Consider the following 21,977-nt stretch of genomic DNA (forward strand, 5'->3'; position numbering starts at 1 on the left):
ATAGCTTCGATCTTGATTTTTACCAGGGTCTCTTCCATTCATCTTGTCCACAAGGACCACAACTTCGTCGATGTTGGTATGAGAGGTAATAAGCGTGTGGGAGTGTGTGTGTATATAATATGTTCTCTTTTCTTTTAAGTATGAAGAGAAGTGGAAAAAGACATGTTGAGCATTGTTACCGGATTCCAGATAAAGAACAAGTTGCACTTCAAACAATTAATAATGATTGATTGATTGCAATGTAATATTTTACCTGCATTTTGAAAACATTCAAAATATGAGCATCAACCATCTTTAATACAGCCATAATTTTTTTTGGCTTGATCACAAATTTGTTCATTAATATTTGCATATTTTGTTAAAATGACCTTAATTGTATTTTTGAACATTTTTTGACCATCGACCTTTTTTTTTTTCAATCTACTTTTTCTATAAGATTTAATGAAACAGGGATGATGTAAAATATCATATGTGGAATATTTTTAATGAGATAATATTTATTACTTAAATAACCAAATAAGATAATTACATATGAAAAATAATAAAATAAATAAATAATACATTAAATTAAAAAATAACTCTTAATTTTAAAAAATAAACATAATTATCTAAAAAAATTAAATCAGTAGAAAAACTTCTCAATAAACAAACATATAAAAAATTAAAACTTTTTGAAAGAAAAGAAAGATTGAAACCTTAAATTTATTCATTAAATTTGTTAAAAAGAACAAAGGTTGATGGCTAAAAAAGGCTCAAAAATACAATTAAAACTATTTTGAAAAAATATACAAATATTAGTGACCAAATTTATCATTAATTCTTTTTTTTTTGATAAAATTAAAATCATGATTGACTAAATAAATTTTAAAGTTAATCATCTTTAAACCTACTATAATAAGCTAAACAAAAAGTAATGATAAAAATTACTATTTTAATCATTTCTAGGCATACATTTTAAAATTAATCAATATAAATACAAAAATATATAAGAAAAATTATTTGATACACTTTAAGTGGAGTTTTTTAAACTTCACAAGAGTTTAAGAGTTCAACAAGTGTATTATAAAGTGTAATAAAAAAATAAAAAATTAATTACATAAATAAATATGACACTTATCACACTCAACTCATTTGTGAAGTTTAAAAAACTCCACCAACAATGTATCAATTAATTATCCAAAATATAATTCATATATTTAAAATATATATAATTCTATTAAAAATAAATAAATGTCAAATAAGAGTTTTAACGTATGAGATGTAGAACATACTTTCAACGAGGATGCACTGCACAGTCTAATTTTGTCATTTACATCCATTTCATAGAAAACTAAGATACGTGACTAACAAAATGTCTTTTTGCACTATACAATTTCCTATAAATGGCACTATGTTACATCTTAACCCTCAAAAACCTCAACTCTTGATAGCAAATATATCCATTTTTTACATAATATTATATATATATATATCCAACTCCAGATCACCTAAAAACAAAAAAGAACCCAAATAATCACGCAGAACCCAATAGCATCTTCTCAAATGCATAAACAACCATGCTCCTACAGCATTTGACCAAAGTCCAAATGCTCTAAAACTACACAAAAACTGCATCCTGTTATAGTGAGTTCAACTCTTCCTATGTTTGTACAGTTGAGTATGTACGCAAAAGTTAGAAGGTCACTCGCTTCACGAAATTGGTACAAGGGCAATCTCCTTGATAAGCCGTTAAAAAGCTTCTGACTCCACATCAGCATCTTTGTCTTTAGCGCCACCTGAAGAATTACCCGAATTCAACCCATTTGGCTGTCGGATAATATTCAAACTGGAGTGCAAATGCTCTGTGATGCCCTACCAAAAACTCCATTATCGTTATTATTAAGCATCATGTATATAACCAGCCTTAGGGTGGGTTTAGGGCGACGGTGCGGTGCGATGTGTTTAGCTTACTTTTTGTCTCACGCTACAGTATCTAATCTCACCGACACCGCTATTTTTACACTAACAGCAGATAAACGCACCACCCATCTAAACTCACCCTTAGTCTTAAATGGAAAAAGATAGCATCTGCTAGTTGAGCAGATTAAAAAATGGTGTCACTTGATGGAAATACTACGAATGAAATGCATGCCAAAGAAATTTCAACGTGTGGGTTATAATACAGCTGAAAGAACAACAAATATTAATGCTACCTGATCACCATTATCTGGGCCTTCTGAGTGAAAGAGAATTGGGCGACAGCGTTTATCTTCATTCATCAAGCTTGAATTCTGGAAATGGGCAACAAGAGCCACCTTTCCCTGGATTCGAGCATATGCCAAAGAAGCAACTTTCTCACTATTAAACTTCTCCCATTTCTTTCCATTAAATGCCTGCATAAGATTGCTAAAATAAATGAATCCAAAGAAAACATTCTGAGTCTTCAGTAAGAAGCTCGCCCTTCTCTTCAATTGTAAGCACAAATTTTCTAATTGAGAGAATACATTAAATCCAAACAGACCTAAGCAAACCTATCATATCCAAACAGTCCTAGGCACACCTATCATATAAGCTAAAAAAATAACCTCATAAAATGGAATAATGTGTGAAGGAGAGAGCATATTGATGAAGGCATAGCCCACATTGCACTTATTCTGCACCGCAAATGGGAATATTTATTAGTTGCAATTGATTTTTTTTTCCTGCAATTAATAAAGACAGCCTAAACTGCCTATCACAACATCAAAGTATTACCTTAAAATCAATGGGCAAATAGAGAAAATCATAAGTTCCTTGGTGATTTTCATCAATGGCTGCCAGCAACATCTTTGAGGTATATCTGAGGATCATTATGGAATAGAAATTTTCAAGTTACCACATCAGTATTTCAAACATATAAATAGCCATTTAATATTCATGAACCAGAAGAGTAAAGAGGATGGACTGACTTATTTGGAATGTTTTTTATCATTAGGGTTGTCCGAATATCTTCGCCACTAACAATTTTGTCCAAGTCCAGCTGAAACTGCTTTTTGTTATCAAGCTGGTTCCCATTATTTTCAACTTGTCTGCTCCGTCCATTCTCAGCCAATCCCTCCATACTATTATGTAGTCCTTGGAAAGGGCCATTGCCCAAAAATACAGGACTTAACCTAGGTAAAGACATCATTCTCATACTTGAACTATTCTCAGACACGTTCCATGGAATGCTAATACCTGAACTCGTAGCAGCACGGGAACCCCTATTAACCATAAAACCTCGATTATTCTGGCCTACACCTAGGCCTCCAAAGGCAGCAGGGTTCGTGAGTGAAGTATCTGATGATTTGGGGAAGAAACCAAAGTGTCTTCCAAGAGGAACACCAGATGGAGCAGACCCAATGTGATGATGACCATAGTGGGGGGATGAGCCTGAGAAAGACACTTGCTGACCTGAGTATGGAAAGCCATGTCCCTTTCCATTGGATGAAAACGGATGTCCCATAGATGACTTTGGCCAGACTGATGGGTTGGTTTGATCTGTATATGAATTTGAATTTCCCCAAAGGAACTGTGACCCAGATAATGTTTCCATACTGGAACCATTTGAAGGACCAAAAGTAGTTATCGTTCCATGATATTGGCTCAACTTTGGCTCCGGCAATGAATGGGAAAGTTGGAATCCAGTTTCATGGGTTGAATTTGTACTGGTAAATGAATAATCTACATGACCACCCCTCCCTAGGTCCCTGCCAATAGGTGCAACTTTTATGGAATTTGACCCTTGAGGGAGCAGAATAGAAGCCAGACCAGGTAAATGGTTACTGGGTGCTGAGCTCATGGTCCTGAAAACAGGGGACTTACTAAGAGAATGCATAGGGCTATGTTCCATAGGACTGTTAAACTGTGCCCAGCCACCTGTCCGGAATATTGCAACATCCTCAGTCAAAACACAATCAAACTGTAATGTCCATAGGACTGTAAAATAGCCTTACCTGGAGGAGAATTAGCTATTGGGGAACCAACTTGATGTCTAAACCCCCGAGACTCTTCTTGTTCAAGCTCTTGACTTAGTTGCAGCATCAAGCTAGAAGTTGAAAAAGATGATAAATAAAAATTTATCATTGCCATACTTCCAAAAAAAACAAAGAAAGGAATCAAACAAGCAAATTTGAATAGAAAGAGTGTTGATCAAGCATGATGCAGCTAAGATTAAAGATCCAGGTAACCACACTCCTGCAAGGCCATAACTAAAGTAGTTCCCATTGTTTTGGTTCCCTTTGATGGCCTAAATTTATAATCCAAGTAATTTACCTCATCCAATTACAACCAATGCATACATGTAAAAATTTAACACTGTAGCAAAATTGCACACATGCAGAAACTGATTTGCTCTCTTGCCCAAGTGCCAGAAGAATGAATAGAAGACACTATCAGGTTACACTCAGACAAAATGCACACTCCAATGCTCTCATAGTGCCAACATAATGACAACGAACTTATTTCAAATGGAAAACATGATTATCAAATAAATAAATATGAAAATTTTTATATATTAGTATTAATAGAAGAATAAAGCCTAAGATACACCCACCTGCGACGAGCTCCTCCAGGGCGACTAGGTTCAAGCTTAATTCGTTTACCAGCTATGTCACTTCTATTAAGTGACTTAAGAGCTTGTTCTGCAGCTCTAACATCATAAAACTCAACGAACTTATGGTGTCGCTTGTGTGGCGTTTCCCTTATCTGCTTTTACACAATGAATAAAGCATTGCAGAAAGGTTAAACATGCAGCCTCAGGTTAGAAGCAAGGAAAATATTTTGAATAAGGAAAAAGCATCACCTCTTTAACCTCGCCATAAACCCCAAATATTTGAAGAAGATCTTCATTTGAAACTGATGGGTCCAAATTAAAAACTACCAAAGTTCCTTGATTAATATCCTTCTCTGATGGATTATCCTGGTGAGGGTTAGGAGAAAAAAGTAAAATGGAGAGGCGGTTATTAACAAAAACAATTTGATAAAACAAATTATTGGGATTAAAAAAATGCTCTAGACCTTAGGAATTGAGAAGTGAATGTCAAGTTTTCTCCGCCTTAATGGCTTGTTCTGTAATGCACGCATAGCTGTTCGAGCAGCACGAATGTCATAATACGATATCATCACAAAGCCTCGGTGTTTACATGCAGTGTACAGAGTTCTAATATCACCATATTGCTGCAAAAAAGGGGAAATATTATAGCACTCAGATTAGAAAGATAGGAAGTAACTTGAATTAGTTCTCAAACCCTCATAGGAGCTAAGAAACAACAGGTTTGGGTCAACAACAGCAGTCCAACAATTCAAACTCACACTTTAGAATTTAAAGGGACGTGTTTAACTCTAAAATACATGCAATACTTTTAGCTCGAAAACTGGAAGGTATTACATAAGCACTCGCAGCATCTAAAACCTACATTTTTGGTTCTAAAGGTAATGTATTCTTTCTAGCAATGCATATGTCAAAAAGGAAACAATATAATGTAAATGTTTAGAAAAGCAGGATACAATTTTACTAGCAGCCCTAAGGTCATATCATCAGAAGAATTTTAAGATTCAATTACCTCAAAAAGAGCTCGTAGTTCTGAATCCTCGACATTGCTATTTATGTTCCGAACAAATAATGTCCTTGAAGGATGTTCCCCATATGGATGTTCCCCATATGGATGTTCCCCAGCAATGGTTCCAACACCATTTGGAAGACTATAATGGGGTACGCTATTTCCAACAACAGCATCAGCAAGACTCACTTTTGCCATGCCAATGGTCAGACTCTCTTGTGGATCAACTTCCAGTTCCATGCCGCCTCCACTACCAAAAAGATCACACTCCTCCAAATCTTCAACTGAACTAGGCAACCCATTTAAGTCAAAGTCATCAATTATGCCTGCTAAAAGTTCATTCTCATCATCAGGAAGCAAGTTTCCAAGTGCATTAGCTTTGATGTCTCCAAGAGGTGCATTGCCCTCCACATCTTGATGGAGATTATTTAGATCAGATGTGATAACATCAAGAGATTGGTAACTCTGATCCGTATCATTTAAGTTCACTGCGCAGAATCAAAATCAGGTCAGACTTTCTTAATACATTAGATTGTCTTTGAAGAACAGATGACACTTACACTTCTCATGTGGAAAAACAGGCAATGAACTAGAGAAAAGGGTAGCATCACTTGGGGCATGGTGGATGTCAGAACCAGAAAAAATTCCCCATGCACTTCCCACTGTCTTAGATTCATTTGCCCCTGGAATCTTAGTATGATCTACACCATGATTAACAAGACCGTCAAATGAGAATATAAACTTCGCGGAATAACAGCATAAAATGAACAATTGAGAAATTTACCTGAAGCTGAATGGTCGTCAGACGGCTTCATAGCATTGCCTTTTTCTGCCAAGAACAAGGAAATAGTATACCACCAAGAACAGCAAGAAACACAAAAGCTCAAAATTATTCTGAGAGGAACATGAAAAAGTACAGAATAAAGACCTGCATAATGAACTCACACCGTGACAGGGTATACAATGGCATAAATAATATAAAGTAAAATCCAAAGCTTTATGCCTAAATATGTTGCAATTTGCAAGACTTCAAATCGGAAATCAAGTTCCAGTAAAATTCAAAACTGTAACATTTTCCAACTATTTTCATAAATCATTACTCCTAAATATCAATTCAAAATTTATAACTATCTAAAAGACATAACAACTATATCAAAGAAACAAAAAAAAAAAATCGGCACAATTAGAATTAACAAAAAAACCCAAAAAAAACCCAAATATTATTATTAAATAAGCAATAACTTTTGATTAAATAATCAAAAACCAAGCAATACACAGAAAACTTGTTATAAAAGTTACTAAAACACGAAAACTCAACTCACTTGCTCAAAAAAGAAAAGAAAAAAAGTTAACCCTGGGTTCGCATTGACCCAATAATGATATCAGTACATTAAAATTAAATGAAATAATGAAAAAGCCCACCAAACAGTAAATTGAACCGTACTTCTAAAATTCAAATATAATAATAAAAAATCCACCAGAAGAGTGAATAGATAAGAGAGAAGATTACCTGAATGTTTGAGTAACTACAGCCAATTTGGGAAAGGAATTAACCGATTTTCAGTGAAAGAAAAAACATATATCTGCCACGATCATCACATACAAAAACAGAGTGACGTGAAGATCTTCTCACTCTAAAAGACTTTTAATGGGATTTTTTAACTTCTAATAAATTGAAAAAGAGAAATGATGATGATTGGACGAATGGAGTTAAAAAGAGCAGAGAATGATTGAGAGAGAGGGAGAGAGAAAGAGGAACTGTGTTGTGAACTTAAAAAAAGGGGGATTTAACTGTATTTAAATGTGTTTTTGGAATCCATAAACACCTTTCTTTCTTTTTTATACAAGGAAAATGCTAAAAAAATACTCAAATAGCTTACTAATTTACTATACGTGGGGTGGATAGAGTTGTTGAACCTGACCTTTGACCTCGAGTTTGAGATTAAATTACAGAATTATCATTGAGTTGAAGTTGTAAGGAATGTGGGGAATGAGGATGATGACGTCATAATGCTTCGAGTCAATTTGCAATGAAAAATTAGGTTTTCTTATTCAAATATCCTAAAATATATATTTCTCATTATAGATTTTAAATTTAAAAATTATAATATACTTCGAAGCTTTTGTATTATTTATATATTTATTATTTATTCTATTTACTTTTATTTTTAATAATTTTTTTTTCTTTTTAGAATATAAGAATTGAAACCCTCTATTTTTTTAATTTAAAATCTTAAATCTAATTATTAATATTATTAAAAAATTTATTAAATTATAGACCTAAATTTACTCAATTCACAACCATTTGACAAAAAATAATATCATAATAAACCTAAATTTAATAAAAAAATTTAACAATGTTGATAATTCTTAAAATTCCCACCAATATTTTAACTAAAATAAAATATTTAGATTAATTAATAGTATTATAAGCGTTGAGATATCAAATTATATAAAAAAGGTAAAAAATTGAAATCTCTTCAAGCAGAATATAAAAATTAAAATTGAAATTTAATATTTTATATAATATAAAAAAATAAAAGATTATTTAATCAGTACATTAATAATGTAGAAAATATTTGATGCGTGTTGTAAAAGGTCGGCATTAAATAGTAGTATAAATTTATATATAATGCAACATTTTCTTGATATTTTTTTAAGTGGAATATCTCCTTAAAAAATAGTAAATGTTTGTTTTTATTTATAAATTAAAGTATGGGTATGAAATATTTAAAATGCTATGTGAAATTGTTCACATCGATCTAATATATAGAAGATGAAATTTTAGTTTTCCTCTAGATTAAAAAAAAAACATTTTTTTTCTTTTATTTGGAACTAAATATATAAAGTGGGGGAAATTAAAATTTATCTTCCCTTTGTTTGTTCTTTTTATTGATAAAAAAATAAATATTCTCAACAATATTATTTTAGGCATTTTAACACTCATGCTTTCATTTATGAAAATTCGCTAGTTCTCACCAATTTTTTCGAGGCTTTAGAAGCTTGTTCTATTAAAGAAGCACCATAAGAAACTTTATAGTCAATGTCTAATGTTGATTTTGTTAGTAGTAACCTTAAAGGGTTTGAGAAAGCATTGTATTGGAAATTTATGAGAAACAAATTCCACACACAAAAATAATAATATTTTTAAAAAAGTATTTAAATAAAAAAACAAAAAAAATAATACTAGTAAAATTCCTTATTTAATTAAATTTTTGATATTTAATATTATATTTTAATTAATGTCACCAAGCAAGAGTTAATTCTTTTTTGTCATAATCGTTGATTTGGTTCCAAGCCTCAAAATATAATAGTCAAAACTCAAATTCTAAATTTTAATATTTCAATACAAAACTTTAATCACTTACCTTATTATTTTTGTCAAAGTATGTAGGCACTTCTGTAAATAGAAATTTGAAAATTAAACTGTGTTCAAAGGGGAAAATTAAAAATAAAATTATTATAAAATTTTGATCCGGCTAATTACAGATTACTTGTACGTTAACAATGCACCCCAAAGTCAAAGACCATAATTTTTGAATTTTATTATTTTAGAATGAAAATTGGAAAGCCCAAACAAATTGGGCAAAAAATAGGACCCGAAAGCCTTAACCCAATTGAGGAATTAAAAAATGGGTCAAAACCCAAAATACACAAACCCTAAGAGCCTTCACTCTGAAAAACTTGTATATATTATCTGCCGCAACTCCATGGCAGCAAATCTGGGAAGGTCGACCGAAAACCCTAATTTTCGGGTAAGCATCTCAACACTCCTCCATTATTTGTTGGAGTTCATCAGTTATTTCGCAAATTATTTTACCCTTTGTGGGGGTTCTTCAGATATTTTGTAAATTATTCCATGCAATTTAAATATCTTTTTTGGTCTATGGTAATGATAGAGGTAAGGAGGAAAAGAAGAAATGGCGGTGCCGCTTCTAAGTAAGAAAATCGTGAAGAAGAGGGTCAAGAAGTTCAAGAGACCTCAGAGCGACCGCAAAATCTCCGTTAAGGTATATTCCGAGTTTTCTGATTTGATTTTATTTTTCCGTTCGTATTTAGCAGCTTTTACCTGTTTGCGGAAGTTCGATCTAGAACATGTATTCGTGGGGGTTAAATTGAATTTGGGTTAATGTACTTAGAAAGATGGATCTTTGACAGGAACTCTGAGTTGCAAACTGCGGAGTCAGTGTCAGTCGACTAATTGATCTATTTATTAAAACGGGTCTTGTTTATTTCCTTTTATCATTCTTCGGGTTGTTTTTAATTTTTCATTTTGCAAGGGGTTGTGATGATTGTTGTTTGACACCCAGTCATACTTCCATCTATTGATGGAAGATGGTCATATCAATCGACTTTTAATCTGATCCATTTATTTATCATTCTTTCTGCTGCAGTTTTAAGTTTTTTTTTTGTAAGGCTTGATTTGTTTTAAAATATGCGAGGGGGTGTGATGATATATATCCATCATTTCTGTATTTGAATGATGAATACCAACATGCACTACCATCTAATCTCTTTTTGCATATATAAATTTTCAAAATTTAGGTCGGTTTTAGTTGATTTTGGCTTTTGTAATTTTTAGTTTGTCATTTCCCTGCGATCCATGATGAAAAAAAATCATTAACCTGATTTATCAGTGATGATTATATAAATAATCACCATCTTTCGGCTGAGATTGTAGGTCTTTTTTTTCAGAAAATCACTAGACATTTGTTAAATATGCTACTTATTCTAAGCTAACCATGCTTAATTTCAATTTATTTTTATTCTCTTTGAGGAAATTTCTCTTGAAGCCTGTTGCCCGTGGTATCTGATGTCCAGTTTTTTTGTATGCATAGTTGGACATTTCGTTTTTAGGGCAGATATAAAATTTGGAACAGGTCTTGCGACACAGTTAGCTTCTTTTTATCATACAAGCTTTCTGTTACTAAATCCCTGCTCACATTGATCTGCTTTTATTTCTTCCTTCAAACCCTTTTGTTTTTTTAGTGTGAAACACGGTTTTGTTCTTATACAGACAAACTGGCGTAGACCAAAGGGTATTGATTCTCGTGTCAGAAGAAAGTTCAAGGGATGTACTTTGATGCCCAATATTGGCTATGGTTCAGACAAGAAGACCCGACACTATCTTCCAAATGGCTTTAAGAAGTTTGTCGTGCACAATGTTGGAGAGCTTGAACTGTTAATGATGCACAACAGGTAATCTATACATATTGTATTTTATATCATTAATTGTCTAATATATATCATTTATGTTTGTTTTTCCTAATTGATTTTTGTTACTCGACAGGACATATTGTGCCGAGATTGCCCATGATGTTTCAACAAAGAAGAGAAAGGAGATTGTGGAACGGGCAGCCCAGCTTGATGTTGTTGTTACGAACAAGCTTGCTAGGCTGCGCAGCCAAGAAGATGAATGAGATTAAGCTTGTCTTTTATGTTTATCTTTGAGCTTTGTTTGCGTTTCTTACAAATTTTTGGTAATTTTGTTGCTTTAGATGTGGCAATAACTTTCTCAACCTGGATTTTGTTTGTATCACGGGAATTATGACTACAATTACAACCTATGTTTCATGATATTCTCATACCTATAAGCACACGTTATGCATTTGTGCGAATTTGCATGCAAGTTTGGTTTGTTTGGGTTTAATCCTTGTGATTCTTAAGACCCTACCTTCAATTGAAAAATAGAACTTTTGGACTAATCTCTATAAAACAAAACCCTATATTAAGTTATCTAGAAACGAATTTCTCCCCGAGCAATTTACCCGTTATAGCTTTAAGGATGTTTATTGGTGAGCTTAATTGCAAACCAGCATTGGTTTCAATTTGATCACTTAGAATTGCAAGGATCCAAACCGTAGCAATGAATAAATGGCATGACTAAATGCAAAAGGTCACTTGAATTTACAACCCGATTCTCTACTACATGGCCATAAACTCGGTACAAGAAAAGAAGCTTAATATTGTGAGAGAGTCTAACCGGTTCTATGCTTGTTTCCCCTCTCTGCTGTAAACTTCACGCCCGTTGCGCGCCGCACGAAAACCATGGCAGCAACAGCTACAACAGCGGCTCCAACTGAGGCAATAATTGAACCCCAATTGAGATTCCCTTCCTCTTTCGTGACCCAACACTTAAGCTCCTTGCTCTTCTTGCCTTTCAACTCGGCAATAGCTCTCTTCAGCTCCCACAAGCCAGATTCCAACTCTTCCATCTCGCTTGTCATCTTCTCTGACCCTTTTAAGGCCTCGATTTCTTCCATCGCAGTCTTCAGATCAAGCAACTCAAAACTTCCCCTCTCCAACATCGCCTCCAAGATTTCAATTTCCTTGCACAGTTCTCGCGCTCCAATCTCTTCTTCTTCACCATCGTCACTCACATTGCCATTTTTTATTTCGTTTTCAGGATCACCATCACTCCACTCCACGTTATCCACCGCATTACCCATATTTTCAAGCTTCTCCATACTTTCTTTCTTATCCGAAACTCGTTGACTCAGATTTAGGAGCTGACCCGCAAGATCAGAGTCTAGATCTTTAGAATCCTCGGTTTTTTCACATTTCTCGGTTTCTTCAATTCCGATCCCGATTTCTTTAAATTTATCGTTAATTTTCCCTATTTCTAGCACTAAATCCAAAAACTCTTGTTCCAATTTCTTCTCTTTCAAAACCTCGCATCCTTTGATTTCTTTCACTTCCCCGAATTTCTCCAGTTCATCATCGTTGAACCCTTTCTGAAGCATCGACATTAGAACTTTCCGTTCAAGTTGTTCAATTTCACGAGTTAATTGAACTTCACGTTGGTTAAATGCTTCAATCCTACTCTTTAAAGACCTCAATTTATCTTTGTTTTCTAAATTGTAACGGTTCAATCGAGATACCTCGTGCCCTAGGCCCTGACATTGCTGATTCAGATCTAAAAGACAGGTTTCGATATTCAACCCATCGCAATCACCGCCTTCCTTCTCCGCCGTCTGATCATTGCGCGACGATGGGACGTCGACCATCACAGAGCTTCCCATTAGATTGACCAGACAGATTACCCAAAAGATATCAATTCAACATCTTCACTTCCAAGATGAAATTTCTACAAAATTTCTCGAATTGAAACGAAAAATTTACAAAAGAAAAAGGTATTGAAAAGCAGAAGAAATAGCTTAAGTTTAACGTAGTTAACTGAAGCTTTGACGCTGCTGGACGCTTTGATTGCAAACAAGGTGGAAGCTTTTTTTGCTGCGGATAGATAATTTGGGGGGAGACTGGACACAATTGTTTTGGCGCCTCAACGTAAGCAAGGGTGGCACATTATCGGGAGATATTTCAGGGTCAACTTTCAAGCGTGCAGGCTTTTGATTGGCTTTATATTTATAAATAAATATAAGATAAATTACACTAGCAGTCATTCAACAACAGTCTCCTGAGTTTCATTTTAATCACAAATTAGTTGCTTATTAACATTTTTTGTCACAGGCTCAAGGGAATAACTGACGTGACCAATTAACTTGCACGTTGAACAAATAGTCAAAAGGTCAAAAAGAAAAGAAAAGATGATTGGACTTTCTTTATTTCTTTCTTCTTCTTTTTTTCATCTTTCTCTTCATCTTCTTCTCCCTCAATCTCTGTCTTCTTATGCTTCTTCTTTTCTTTTCTTGTTCTTCTCTCCTTTCTCATCTTCTTTCTCCCTCAATCTCATCTTTTACCATCTCCTAAATTTGGGTCTTTTTTCTTTCAATCCGAATGTGCTCCCACCTACAGTTGTGATGCAAAGTGTTTAACACTAAGAAGACAGTGATAAAATTTACAAACAACTAAAAAAAATTGAGTTGTTGGGTGTTAGGGATGCAGGAAAAATACAATGTACTGCAACTACAAGGAAGCAATTCAGTAGGCACTCATGTACTATGGAATTTGAGGCATATGATAAATCCATTTTGGTTCTCAAGAACCAAGCCAACCAATTTTCAGCTTGGTTTCAACCATTGCAAATACAACTTTTGTTGGCTTTTTCTTTAGCTTTAACTTACCACTATATTCTTTTACACCCTTTTTGTCAATGACTAATTCTTGGGACAAAAGGGGCAAAAGGGACAACAGGCTTGGGTGTATTTATTTTCTCTACCATTATAGCTTGAGTGGTTAGAACTACCCCATAAACAGAGACAGCACTTTGTAAGGCCATAAGACAAAAATGTCAAAATTTAATCCAGTGATCTATCTAATAAGACCAAAAAGATAATGAAAAATCAATAGACAATAACTTCTCAATACATACAAATAGATGGTTGACTCCAAAACAAAGTCACATATTTTTGCTACAATATCAGTACTAATCTATTCATCTGAATCTTCCATTAAATCCTTTATTGTGTGAATCTGCTCTGACAAATGTATATAAGTTGCACCACCACCAGGTACTATCCCTTTCATCCGTGGCAGCAAATGTTGCATTCTTTGCATCTTCAATTCTTAGTTTATAGTCTTCAAGTTCTATCTCACTTTGTGCTCTTACCTACAGTTGTAATGCAAAGTGTTTAACAATTCTTAGTTTACAGTCTTCAAGTTTTATTGCAGAACAAAGCTCTTTCCATTTTCTCTTCTTATTTTCCTCTTCTTCTCCATTTCTTCTCTTATTTTTCTTTTTCTCTTCTTTTTCTACTACTCAAGGCTCTGAAATGGGTTTAGGGTTAAAAAAGGACTGTTTAAATCACAGCTAGTCCACCATTAAATGCCATGTCACTTTTCCGTTACGTTTGTAACGGAAAATAGTTAAAAAGATTGTTTTGTTATTTTTCAAAGTTGAGTGACTGAAATGAAACACAGGTAATTGTTTTGTCAGCTACCTCAAAGTTAAGTGACTGTTGATGTAATTTATCTTATTTTTAAACATCAAATAAATAAAACATTTTAAAATATAATCAATTATGGGTAAATTACAAAAAAAAAGTCGTCCAACTATGTCTTTTAGTCACTCAACTAATAATTTTTTAATTTAATCACTCAATTTTGTGAAACTAAATATTTTAGTCACTCTTCTGTTAGTTGTTGTTGGATGAGTGATGGAAAACTGAAGCCTAATAACAAGTTTAGCCATCTAATGTTTACGTATTCTATTAATTTGATCTAAAATTTAAAAAGTTCAACAAATCTAATTCTCAATGTTTTCAAAACTTGTTAATTTAGTTTTAATTCTAAAAATTTAAAAAAAATATATTTTAAAAAAATAATTTTTTTAAAATATTCCTAAATGTGACTCCAAAACTTGCTGAATAAGAAGAGTTAACACCAAGTCCATTTGTGTTATGCTAATTTTAAATTAGTGCCACCTTCACGACTATAGTAAAAACTCAAGCTAGCTTAAATCGAATTATCTAAGTGTCATATTTAGATTAATATAATATTATTTAATTAAATTTCTCTCAAAAAATTAACAATTTTTTAAACTATTACAAAACAATTATTTTGAATTTTGCTTATTTTAAAAATATACAAAGATCTAATCTTTGAGTAGAGAAAACAATGTAATGTGGAATCTTTCATAAAATAAAAAACCTATGAAAAACATTTCACCTTGTTTTTCTCGACCTAGACAAGTCATCAGTAACTTTCAAGCTTTGGTAGTCCAAACAAGTCAATCCCAAAATCTAATCCAAGAACTAAAAATATGAGTCGAGCTAAACTAATGGAGATAACTTTGTCGATTCCATATCCCATAAGAATGTCCAACTTTATCTATCTTTAATATCCATCAATCCATTTCATACTTTTTTTTTGAATCATTTAATATTTTTTTCTTTTTTCTTTTTTCTTTTTAAGTTTTTAAGTACATATGTTTTAGCTTTTTTTATTCATAATTATTTATACTTTTTATATTTTAAAAAAATTATCCAAAAAGGAAATATTTAATATTTTTCCTTTTATTTTGAAAATTTTAAAGTTAGAATTAAATTGATAAATTTCGTAAATGTTGAAGGTTAAGTTTATTGAATTTTTTAGAATTAGAATTAATTGATAAACTCTGTAAACATTGAGAGCTAAATTTGTTAAATTTTTTAGATTAATACAATAAAAAGAGCTCACATTAGCTTTTTGTCACTCATCTAATGAAAACTACGGAAGAGTTACTAAAATATTTAATTTTGAAAAGTTGAGTAACTAAATCGAAAAAATTAATAATTGACTAATCAAAATAGAACAAAAAATATAGTTGAGTGACTATTCTTATAATTTAACCTTTTAATTAATTAAGAAGGAAATTAATATCTCATGTTTTATATCCTTTTTATATTATTTATTTACTATAATTTTATTTTAAAAGATGAGTCTAAATTGGACGAATCTATTTAAAATTTTATGACTTACTCATTTATTCATTTTAGTATATTTCAATACATTCATACATTTATGTTTATATATATATATTGTGATTTCATATTTTAATTATTTTTCTTTAAATTATTGCTTACTTTGTATAATTTATTAGAGTGATTAAATTTAATTCTAAATTCATTTTACTTGAAAATGAAATCGTCTCATTGTACATCGTAACTTGCCGCGAGAGGCAAGGTAGGAAAGGGGTCCAGATAAACTTCCAAGGAGCCCCTCATCCACTGCCAAAGAATATAAGCATATCATATCATATTTCCTCCCACCAACAAATTACTACTTCAACAATGTAGCATTTTCAAAAAGAATAAGCAGCAAAACAGAAAGCAAGCAAGAATCTGAGGGGTTTCTTCCATGCCTTGCATTCACCATGAAGCATCCTCTTTACAACCCTACAAATCCCCCCCTTTGGAACAAGAAGCTAGCATTTGCAAGAAAAGAACCAAACCCCTCGTTTGACGCCATATATATTACCTTCTCATACGCACAAATCACATGTACTTGTCATAATCTTTCTTGGTCTCTTTTTTCCCCTTCTGTTAGCAACTTCTAATCTTTAAAATCATCAGAAAAAAGGCAGGCAATGGCCAATAATCAAATGCAACCCGTGGCTGGTCTGCTTTTGTTCCTTAATTTCTGCATGTATGTCATTGTTTTGGGGATTGGTGGATGGGCCGTCAATAAAGCCATCGATCATGGTTTTATCATTGGTATGTCACCATCCTTGTATTTGCCTCTATCCATAACCCTCCTTTTATTGCAAGTAAATACTAGTGTTAGGATAGAATATAATGTATTCCTACGGTTTTATTTTTTTTAGTGGGATTCTTTATGTGACACCTACATGCAGGACCTGGCTTTGAGCTTCCCGCGCATTTCTCACCCATTTACTTCCCCATGGGAAATGCTGCCACTGGATTCTTCGTGACATTTGCTATGCTAGCCGGAGTTGTCGGTGTAGCATCTGCCATTGCTGGCATTAACCATATCCGTTCATGGCATGCCAGTAGCTTACCGTCAGCAGCTTCGGTTGCGGGCGTTGCTTGGACCCTTACTCTACTTGCCATGGGGTCAGACACCCTCTTAACTCTTGCCATCTTCAGATACTAGCTTTTAACATCCAATCTAAAGTTGAAAAATATCCAACCCTTCGTTTCTAAACTAACCTGAAAATTTTCTTTCGCAGATTTGCCTGCAAACAGATTGACCTTGAAATCAGGAATGCTCGTCTGGTAAGAATGAACTTCACTACTCACCCAATTAAAACCTCTATCACATCTTATTCCTTGAAAGAAATTGCAACATATATATGTATGTAAATCTGTTGGCTAAAGAGAATGATTTCTTATTTTGCAGAGAACAATGGAAGCATTTATAATCATTCTTACAGTTACACAGCTTTTCTACATAGCAGCGATTCACGGTGGCGCTTAAACGATATATGTTGAAAACATGGTTAAATGCTCCGTGATTGCGTCTTCATTTTATATCTTTTATCGCCATGAATTTTTCTCTTTTGTATTCATTTGATTCTTTAGATGTAATTGGTGTGTGATACAATTGGACTTTTACATCAACTTGTAAAATCTTCTGGTGCAATAACAAGATTTCATCAATCTCCCAATGCTTCTTTATCTTTGATGTCCAACCAGTAAAGTGACATTCTTCACATACTAGGTTAATTCGATTAAGTTTATTGAGTTTCGAGTTTCATATTAATTAATCCCAAAGAACGGCTAGGTTTCCGGTTCCAAAACAAAGCAATGGTTACTCAAGAACATTTTTCTCCTCAAGGCAGCACTAATCAAAGAAACTAATCTTCAATCATGTACAATCCATGATTATAGAGTAGTAGTATTTAACACCTCTTATGATTTTAGCTAAGAAACACTAACCATAAATTTGCTGTGAAAGAAACAGAGACAAAATTCAGAATATCGGCACTGACAAAGCAACCATGCTGAAATTACACTCAAAAGCCTAGGTATTCTTTAACGAAACTAGTCCACACAGTTTGGAACAAGAACTAAATAACCTAGCTAAGAAACTATGCCGCAAAAGTGACAATAAAAGAATGTAATCAAAGCTAGGAACCAACAACTAGCAACTATCAGCATTCACAGTATAACTACGACAAAATTTCATTACTGTTTTTCTAGCTAGGTCTGATGCCCCTTATTCTTAAAAAAAAGAAAAGAAAACAAATCGAGCCTTAAAATGAAATAGACGTATAGAAACCAAACCCTTTGTGACTTTGACGAATTGCCAAGTCTACTGAAGCCCCATGAACCGATGGTTCTGCATTAAAAAGAAACCGAACAATATATCAGGCACATGACTCAGCTTTATGTTAAGTTATGCAAGGGGGTAATGACAGAGCCACTGATCAAGTTTTTCTTCTTTTTATTTTTTTGTTTTTTTAACATGGCACAATATATCCGTATCAAACACCAATAATTAAGTTGACCAAGATATTTTCCCCAGTTGACACTAGAAATTGGAATGCTGTACACATATAGACATCCAATCATTTATATGGAACTTCTAAGTTGGAAATGGAGGGGAGGTCAAAATACAATTGCCCTTGGCAGATGATCCTTAATTCCATAAGGGAGGCAATTAATTACAGACATAGCCTTCAGCATATTATGCAAAGCCAAATTTTGCCAAGTTTTCTAGAGGATAATTGAAGAAAATGAGCGTATCAATTGAACATGCTACCATATGATGTTTCATCATTCATCAAGCCTATTTGGATCAACCTGGATAATTGGTGATTACTATAATAATGAAGCCAGAAAGAAAAAGAAAAACATGCACACGCAGAGAGAGAAAAATCAAGGCCATTGAAGAAGATTGTAAAAGAATGCCAGATAGTTGAAGAACAACCATACGATATGAGAAGCAATAAGTTCCAGATATCAAGATGCAGTTACATAATCCTAGTATTCTCATGTGAGCACACACGAGGATATGAGCTACAGAGCATATCTTAATATGAAGTACTGCAAACTGTAAAGGAAAGTATACTGCACTTATTAAATTCAATGGATAAATCAAACCTGCAATTATCTCCCAGATCCAGTAAGAACATCAAGCAATCCGCAGCAACTGAACAACGAGGTTCTTTGCACCACTGGTGGAGTCGAAGCAACAAGACGCTTGGGAACCAATGCAGCAAATAAAAAAGAAAAACCATTAAGTCAACTTAAATAAAGAATTTTAAACCCGCAACTTTAGAAAATAATAGGAGCAAAGATATACCTGCTTTTCAGAATGATCATGGGACTCAAGATGTTGGGGATTTTCCACCATAGTACTACTTTCAGCAGTAGAAGTAGCAGCGGATGATACATTTTTTCCTTCATTTTCTCCCAACTCAACCTGAGAGACACCATTTGAAGAAGGCAATAATTTCTCTTCACTTTCCTTCAACCCTGGTTCAACTACAACAGACACTGATTTGTTTGCAGAAACTTCTGCAGCATGATCCAGTTCCTCTGGCACATATAACCCACTTTTTACCAAATTGTCAACGTTAGCAGTTTCAACTGCAGAATTACTATCAACATTTCCGACTGCTTCATTCTCAACCAACTTCAGGACTTCTTCAGATTTAACAGTAGCCAGCTTATCCTCATTGCCATATGCAGTCGCTTCAGAAACAAAATTATAGGCTTCTTCCTTAGAATTCTTCTGAGAGGCTTGAGATTCATCATCTGAACTGCTCCTGCTACTGCTGCTACTAGAGCTCTTCTCATGCTTAATGTGCCGAATGGCGACAAGCGTGCTCTCAAGATCCTCCTTAGGTCCCGACTCATTTTCAACTTTAACAGAGAAAACATCATCTGATCTCGATATCTCAGAGCTTTCTGCATCTCTATTGGCTTCTTCCACAGACTTGTCCTCAGTTACATGCGATTGAACAGGTGAAGCCCCTCTTTTTCCTTCTTCTTCCTTCTCATTGAATGGATGCTGGTGATTGGGGTCGCCCTGAGATGCGGGGGAACCAACATCGCCACCGTCACTTTCTCTTTCATCTTGGCTTCTTTGATCCCCATTTCCTAGCACCATTTGGTAAAATCAGAATAGTTCTAATCACTAAGCAAACAGCAAGTCTACCAACACCCACTAGAAATGACCGAAATAAACACTATAGAAAAACCGAGTGAAAATTCTAAATTGATTAAGCGAAATTATCTCCGATGATTTTCCATGAAAACTAACTTAAAAAGAAAAACCATGAACACATGGCAATTAAAACCAAGAAAAAATAAAACGCACAGGACTATAACTTGAGAAATGATAGAGAAGAATTCGGGATCCAGTTCATTAATAGCAGGAACTAAGGTAAAAAACAAGAAAATCTCGGAAAAGGAAAAAAGAAAAGAAAATATCATAAAGTAAACAGGAAGTGATTAAAGAATGACAATCCCAATGAAAAGCAACCGAATCTATTAATCAAGGGTAAGAACTAGAAAATTAACACTATTAGCTATGAAACCTTCAAAGCAAGCTGATTTACTTTAATAAATCTCCAAAAACAGTAAATCCAGAAATGAATAGCATCGACAGATGGATAATCAAATCAAGATTCAACCAAAACGACTTCTCATTAATAAAAAAAAAAGGAAAATACCCATCATCATTAAAGAGAAAAAGAAAACCCAAAAACAAAGATTCCATAGAAAAGCAAAGCAAAATACCATGTGGGTTGTTGTTAGTTGATGAATTGGTGTTGTTGGTTGCTTGTTCCTTCTTTTTCTTAGCCGCTTTTCTCTTCTTAGAACCTGATGGCATGATTGATGATGATTCCCCCCCTTCTCTTTTTTCTCCTTCACAGATCGTGTGGGGTGTCCCGAATATCCCCTCTCTCTCTCTCTCTCTCTCTCTCTCTCTCTCTCTCTCTGTGCCTATTTGGCTGCTCTCACTCACTGTGAACTATCCTACCTGTATAATACACAGTAAATATTAATATTTTGTAGCTGTGGTGGCAAAACCCAAAGCGTAATTGGTTGCTAGTGCTACAATTCAGATTCTGCTTCAAGCAACGCTCTTTGCATTCTCTCTTTGATGATTAAAACATTTTGTCCTTCATTAACTTGTTTTTATTCTGTGCTTTGCTAAAATGGGACTTTTTATTTTATGGCAGCTACAACGAATAAGTGACGTTTTTTAATTGCGCCATTATTTCATTACTATTCATTTATTTATTTATTTATAGCCACATGATTTTTGTTAGTATACTATTTTTATTTTTATTTTGTTTGCATTTTTTGGGGGATTTTTGGTATGTGAACGGAATGGGATTGTTTCTCTAAATCTGGACTTTTTTTTATAAAATACACGGGATTGATGGGCCCATAGAGGGTACTTCTGCGGTATATTTGAGAAATGAAAATGGCTTGAAATCATGAAATTTTGAAAATAAGTGGTACAGGTATTCATGTATGCAGTGTAACATTTCTTGAATTAGATATAAGAAAATAATTGTACCTTTCAAATATATTAAAAAGGGTTTATTATAGTTTTAGTCCTTTTATTTTTTTGACTTAATATAACATTTGACACTTAAACTTGACATTTTTTTCCTAATTTGATTATGACTCAGTTTATTACTTGAACTGGACATTTTTCCTAATTTGCTACCTAAGCTTTGTTTGGTCCGATTTATTACCTAAACTTGATCTTTTTTTAGGTTTAATTTAGTACTCAAAACTTGTTAAATGATATTAACCCAAAACACTAACGGTGTTAAAAAAATCGTGTTATGCTATAAAAATATTATTAGTATTAAAGGAAATTCGTGTTAAAAAATTATACACTGAGCTATACTTAACAAATTAATATTGAATAAGAAAACATGAGTTTTAAAATCCAAAATAAAATAATTTCATTATTTTAAATTAAAATGAAATAAATAAAATAAACTAAAAGTAATTGAACATTTAAAATACAAAAAAAATATTAGGTCATTTGCTACATCTCAGTCATACATTAATTATTTTTGTTACCTCAAAAAAATAACATTATTAG

General features: G+C 33.3%; 5 protein-coding genes and 2 non-coding genes across 13 annotated transcripts; 4 read left to right on the forward strand and 3 right to left on the reverse strand.

Annotated features, from left to right (window-relative positions):
• Nucleotides 1-1,268: 1,268 nt before the first annotated feature.
• Nucleotides 1,269-7,396, reverse strand: LOC107951007 (protein MEI2-like 5). Of its 4 annotated transcripts, none has more exons than XM_016885880.2 (13): nucleotides 7,069-7,396; nucleotides 6,343-6,486; nucleotides 6,119-6,259; nucleotides 5,562-6,046; nucleotides 5,017-5,175; nucleotides 4,802-4,918; nucleotides 4,553-4,704; nucleotides 3,954-4,045; nucleotides 2,928-3,876; nucleotides 2,734-2,818; nucleotides 2,565-2,633; nucleotides 2,193-2,372; nucleotides 1,269-1,851 (listed from the first exon to the last, which is right to left on the reverse strand). In XM_016885880.2, the coding sequence occupies exons 2-13, from the start codon at nucleotides 6,371-6,373 to the stop codon at nucleotides 1,729-1,731; spliced, it is 2,583 nt and encodes an 860-aa protein (XP_016741369.1). In that variant the 5' UTR covers nucleotides 6,374-6,486; nucleotides 7,069-7,396; the 3' UTR covers nucleotides 1,269-1,728. The 4 variants fall into 4 exon arrangements, with proteins under 4 accessions (XP_016741369.1, XP_040969507.1, XP_016741371.1 ...); XM_041113573.1 differs by having other exon boundaries at nucleotides 1,269-1,841; nucleotides 6,343-6,387; nucleotides 7,069-7,352; XM_016885882.2 differs by having other exon boundaries at nucleotides 6,343-6,387; nucleotides 7,069-7,346.
• A 1,798-nt stretch (nucleotides 7,397-9,194) lies between these two features.
• On the forward strand, nucleotides 9,195-11,135 carry LOC107951009 (60S ribosomal protein L32-1). The gene is made up of 4 exons (XM_016885887.2): nucleotides 9,195-9,313; nucleotides 9,458-9,568; nucleotides 10,576-10,757; nucleotides 10,849-11,135. The coding sequence occupies exons 2-4, from the start codon at nucleotides 9,479-9,481 to the stop codon at nucleotides 10,976-10,978; spliced, it is 402 nt and encodes a 133-aa protein (XP_016741376.1). The 5' UTR covers nucleotides 9,195-9,313; nucleotides 9,458-9,478; the 3' UTR covers nucleotides 10,979-11,135.
• Nucleotides 9,999-10,075, forward strand: LOC121230172 (small nucleolar RNA Z195/SNORD33/SNORD32 family). The gene has a single exon (XR_005928123.1). It is a non-coding gene; the product is annotated as a small nucleolar RNA Z195/SNORD33/SNORD32 family (small nucleolar RNA).
• On the forward strand, nucleotides 10,154-10,238 carry LOC121230173 (small nucleolar RNA Z196/R39/R59 family). The gene has a single exon (XR_005928124.1). It is a non-coding gene; the product is annotated as a small nucleolar RNA Z196/R39/R59 family (small nucleolar RNA).
• A 273-nt stretch (nucleotides 11,136-11,408) lies between the features above and the next one.
• LOC107951008 (uncharacterized) lies at nucleotides 11,409-12,895 on the reverse strand. 2 transcript variants are annotated; one of them, XM_016885886.2, is made up of 2 exons: nucleotides 12,720-12,895; nucleotides 11,409-12,572 (listed from the first exon to the last, which is right to left on the reverse strand). In XM_016885886.2, the coding sequence occupies exon 2, from the start codon at nucleotides 12,563-12,565 to the stop codon at nucleotides 11,537-11,539; it is 1,029 nt and encodes a 342-aa protein (XP_016741375.1). In that variant the 5' UTR covers nucleotides 12,566-12,572; nucleotides 12,720-12,895; the 3' UTR covers nucleotides 11,409-11,536. The 2 variants fall into 2 exon arrangements, with proteins under 2 accessions (XP_016741375.1, XP_016741374.1); XM_016885885.2 differs by having other exon boundaries at nucleotides 11,409-12,645; nucleotides 12,736-12,892.
• Nucleotides 12,896-16,043: 3,148 nt separating this feature from the next.
• On the reverse strand, nucleotides 16,044-21,086 carry LOC107951010 (uncharacterized). Of its 3 annotated transcripts, XR_005927124.1 has the most exons (6): nucleotides 20,648-21,046; nucleotides 19,206-20,005; nucleotides 19,004-19,102; nucleotides 18,185-18,239; nucleotides 16,786-17,133; nucleotides 16,044-16,692 (listed from the first exon to the last, which is right to left on the reverse strand). XR_005927124.1 is itself a non-coding variant. In XM_016885888.2 (4 exons), exons 1-3 carry the CDS (start codon nucleotides 20,739-20,741, stop codon nucleotides 19,010-19,012), a joined length of 987 nt encoding a protein of 328 aa, XP_016741377.1. In that variant the 5' UTR covers nucleotides 20,742-21,083; the 3' UTR covers nucleotides 17,908-18,239; nucleotides 19,004-19,009. The 3 variants fall into 3 exon arrangements, 1 of the variants encoding a protein (XP_016741377.1); XR_001698288.2 differs by having other exon boundaries at nucleotides 16,044-17,133; nucleotides 20,648-21,086; XM_016885888.2 differs by lacking the exons at nucleotides 16,044-16,692; nucleotides 16,786-17,133 and having other exon boundaries at nucleotides 17,908-18,239; nucleotides 20,648-21,083.
• On the forward strand, nucleotides 16,449-17,557 carry LOC107951011 (membrane protein PM19L). Its single transcript, XM_016885889.2, has 4 exons — nucleotides 16,449-16,651; nucleotides 16,792-17,011; nucleotides 17,128-17,173; nucleotides 17,298-17,557. Exons 1-4 carry the CDS (start codon nucleotides 16,525-16,527, stop codon nucleotides 17,373-17,375), a joined length of 471 nt encoding a protein of 156 aa, XP_016741378.1. The 5' UTR covers nucleotides 16,449-16,524; the 3' UTR covers nucleotides 17,376-17,557.
• Nucleotides 21,087-21,977: the final 891 nt, after the last annotated feature.

This window comes from Gossypium hirsutum, chromosome A05 (genome assembly GCF_007990345.1).
Source record: "Gossypium hirsutum isolate 1008001.06 chromosome A05, Gossypium_hirsutum_v2.1, whole genome shotgun sequence".
Classification (NCBI taxonomy): Eukaryota; Viridiplantae; Streptophyta; class Magnoliopsida; order Malvales; family Malvaceae; genus Gossypium; species Gossypium hirsutum.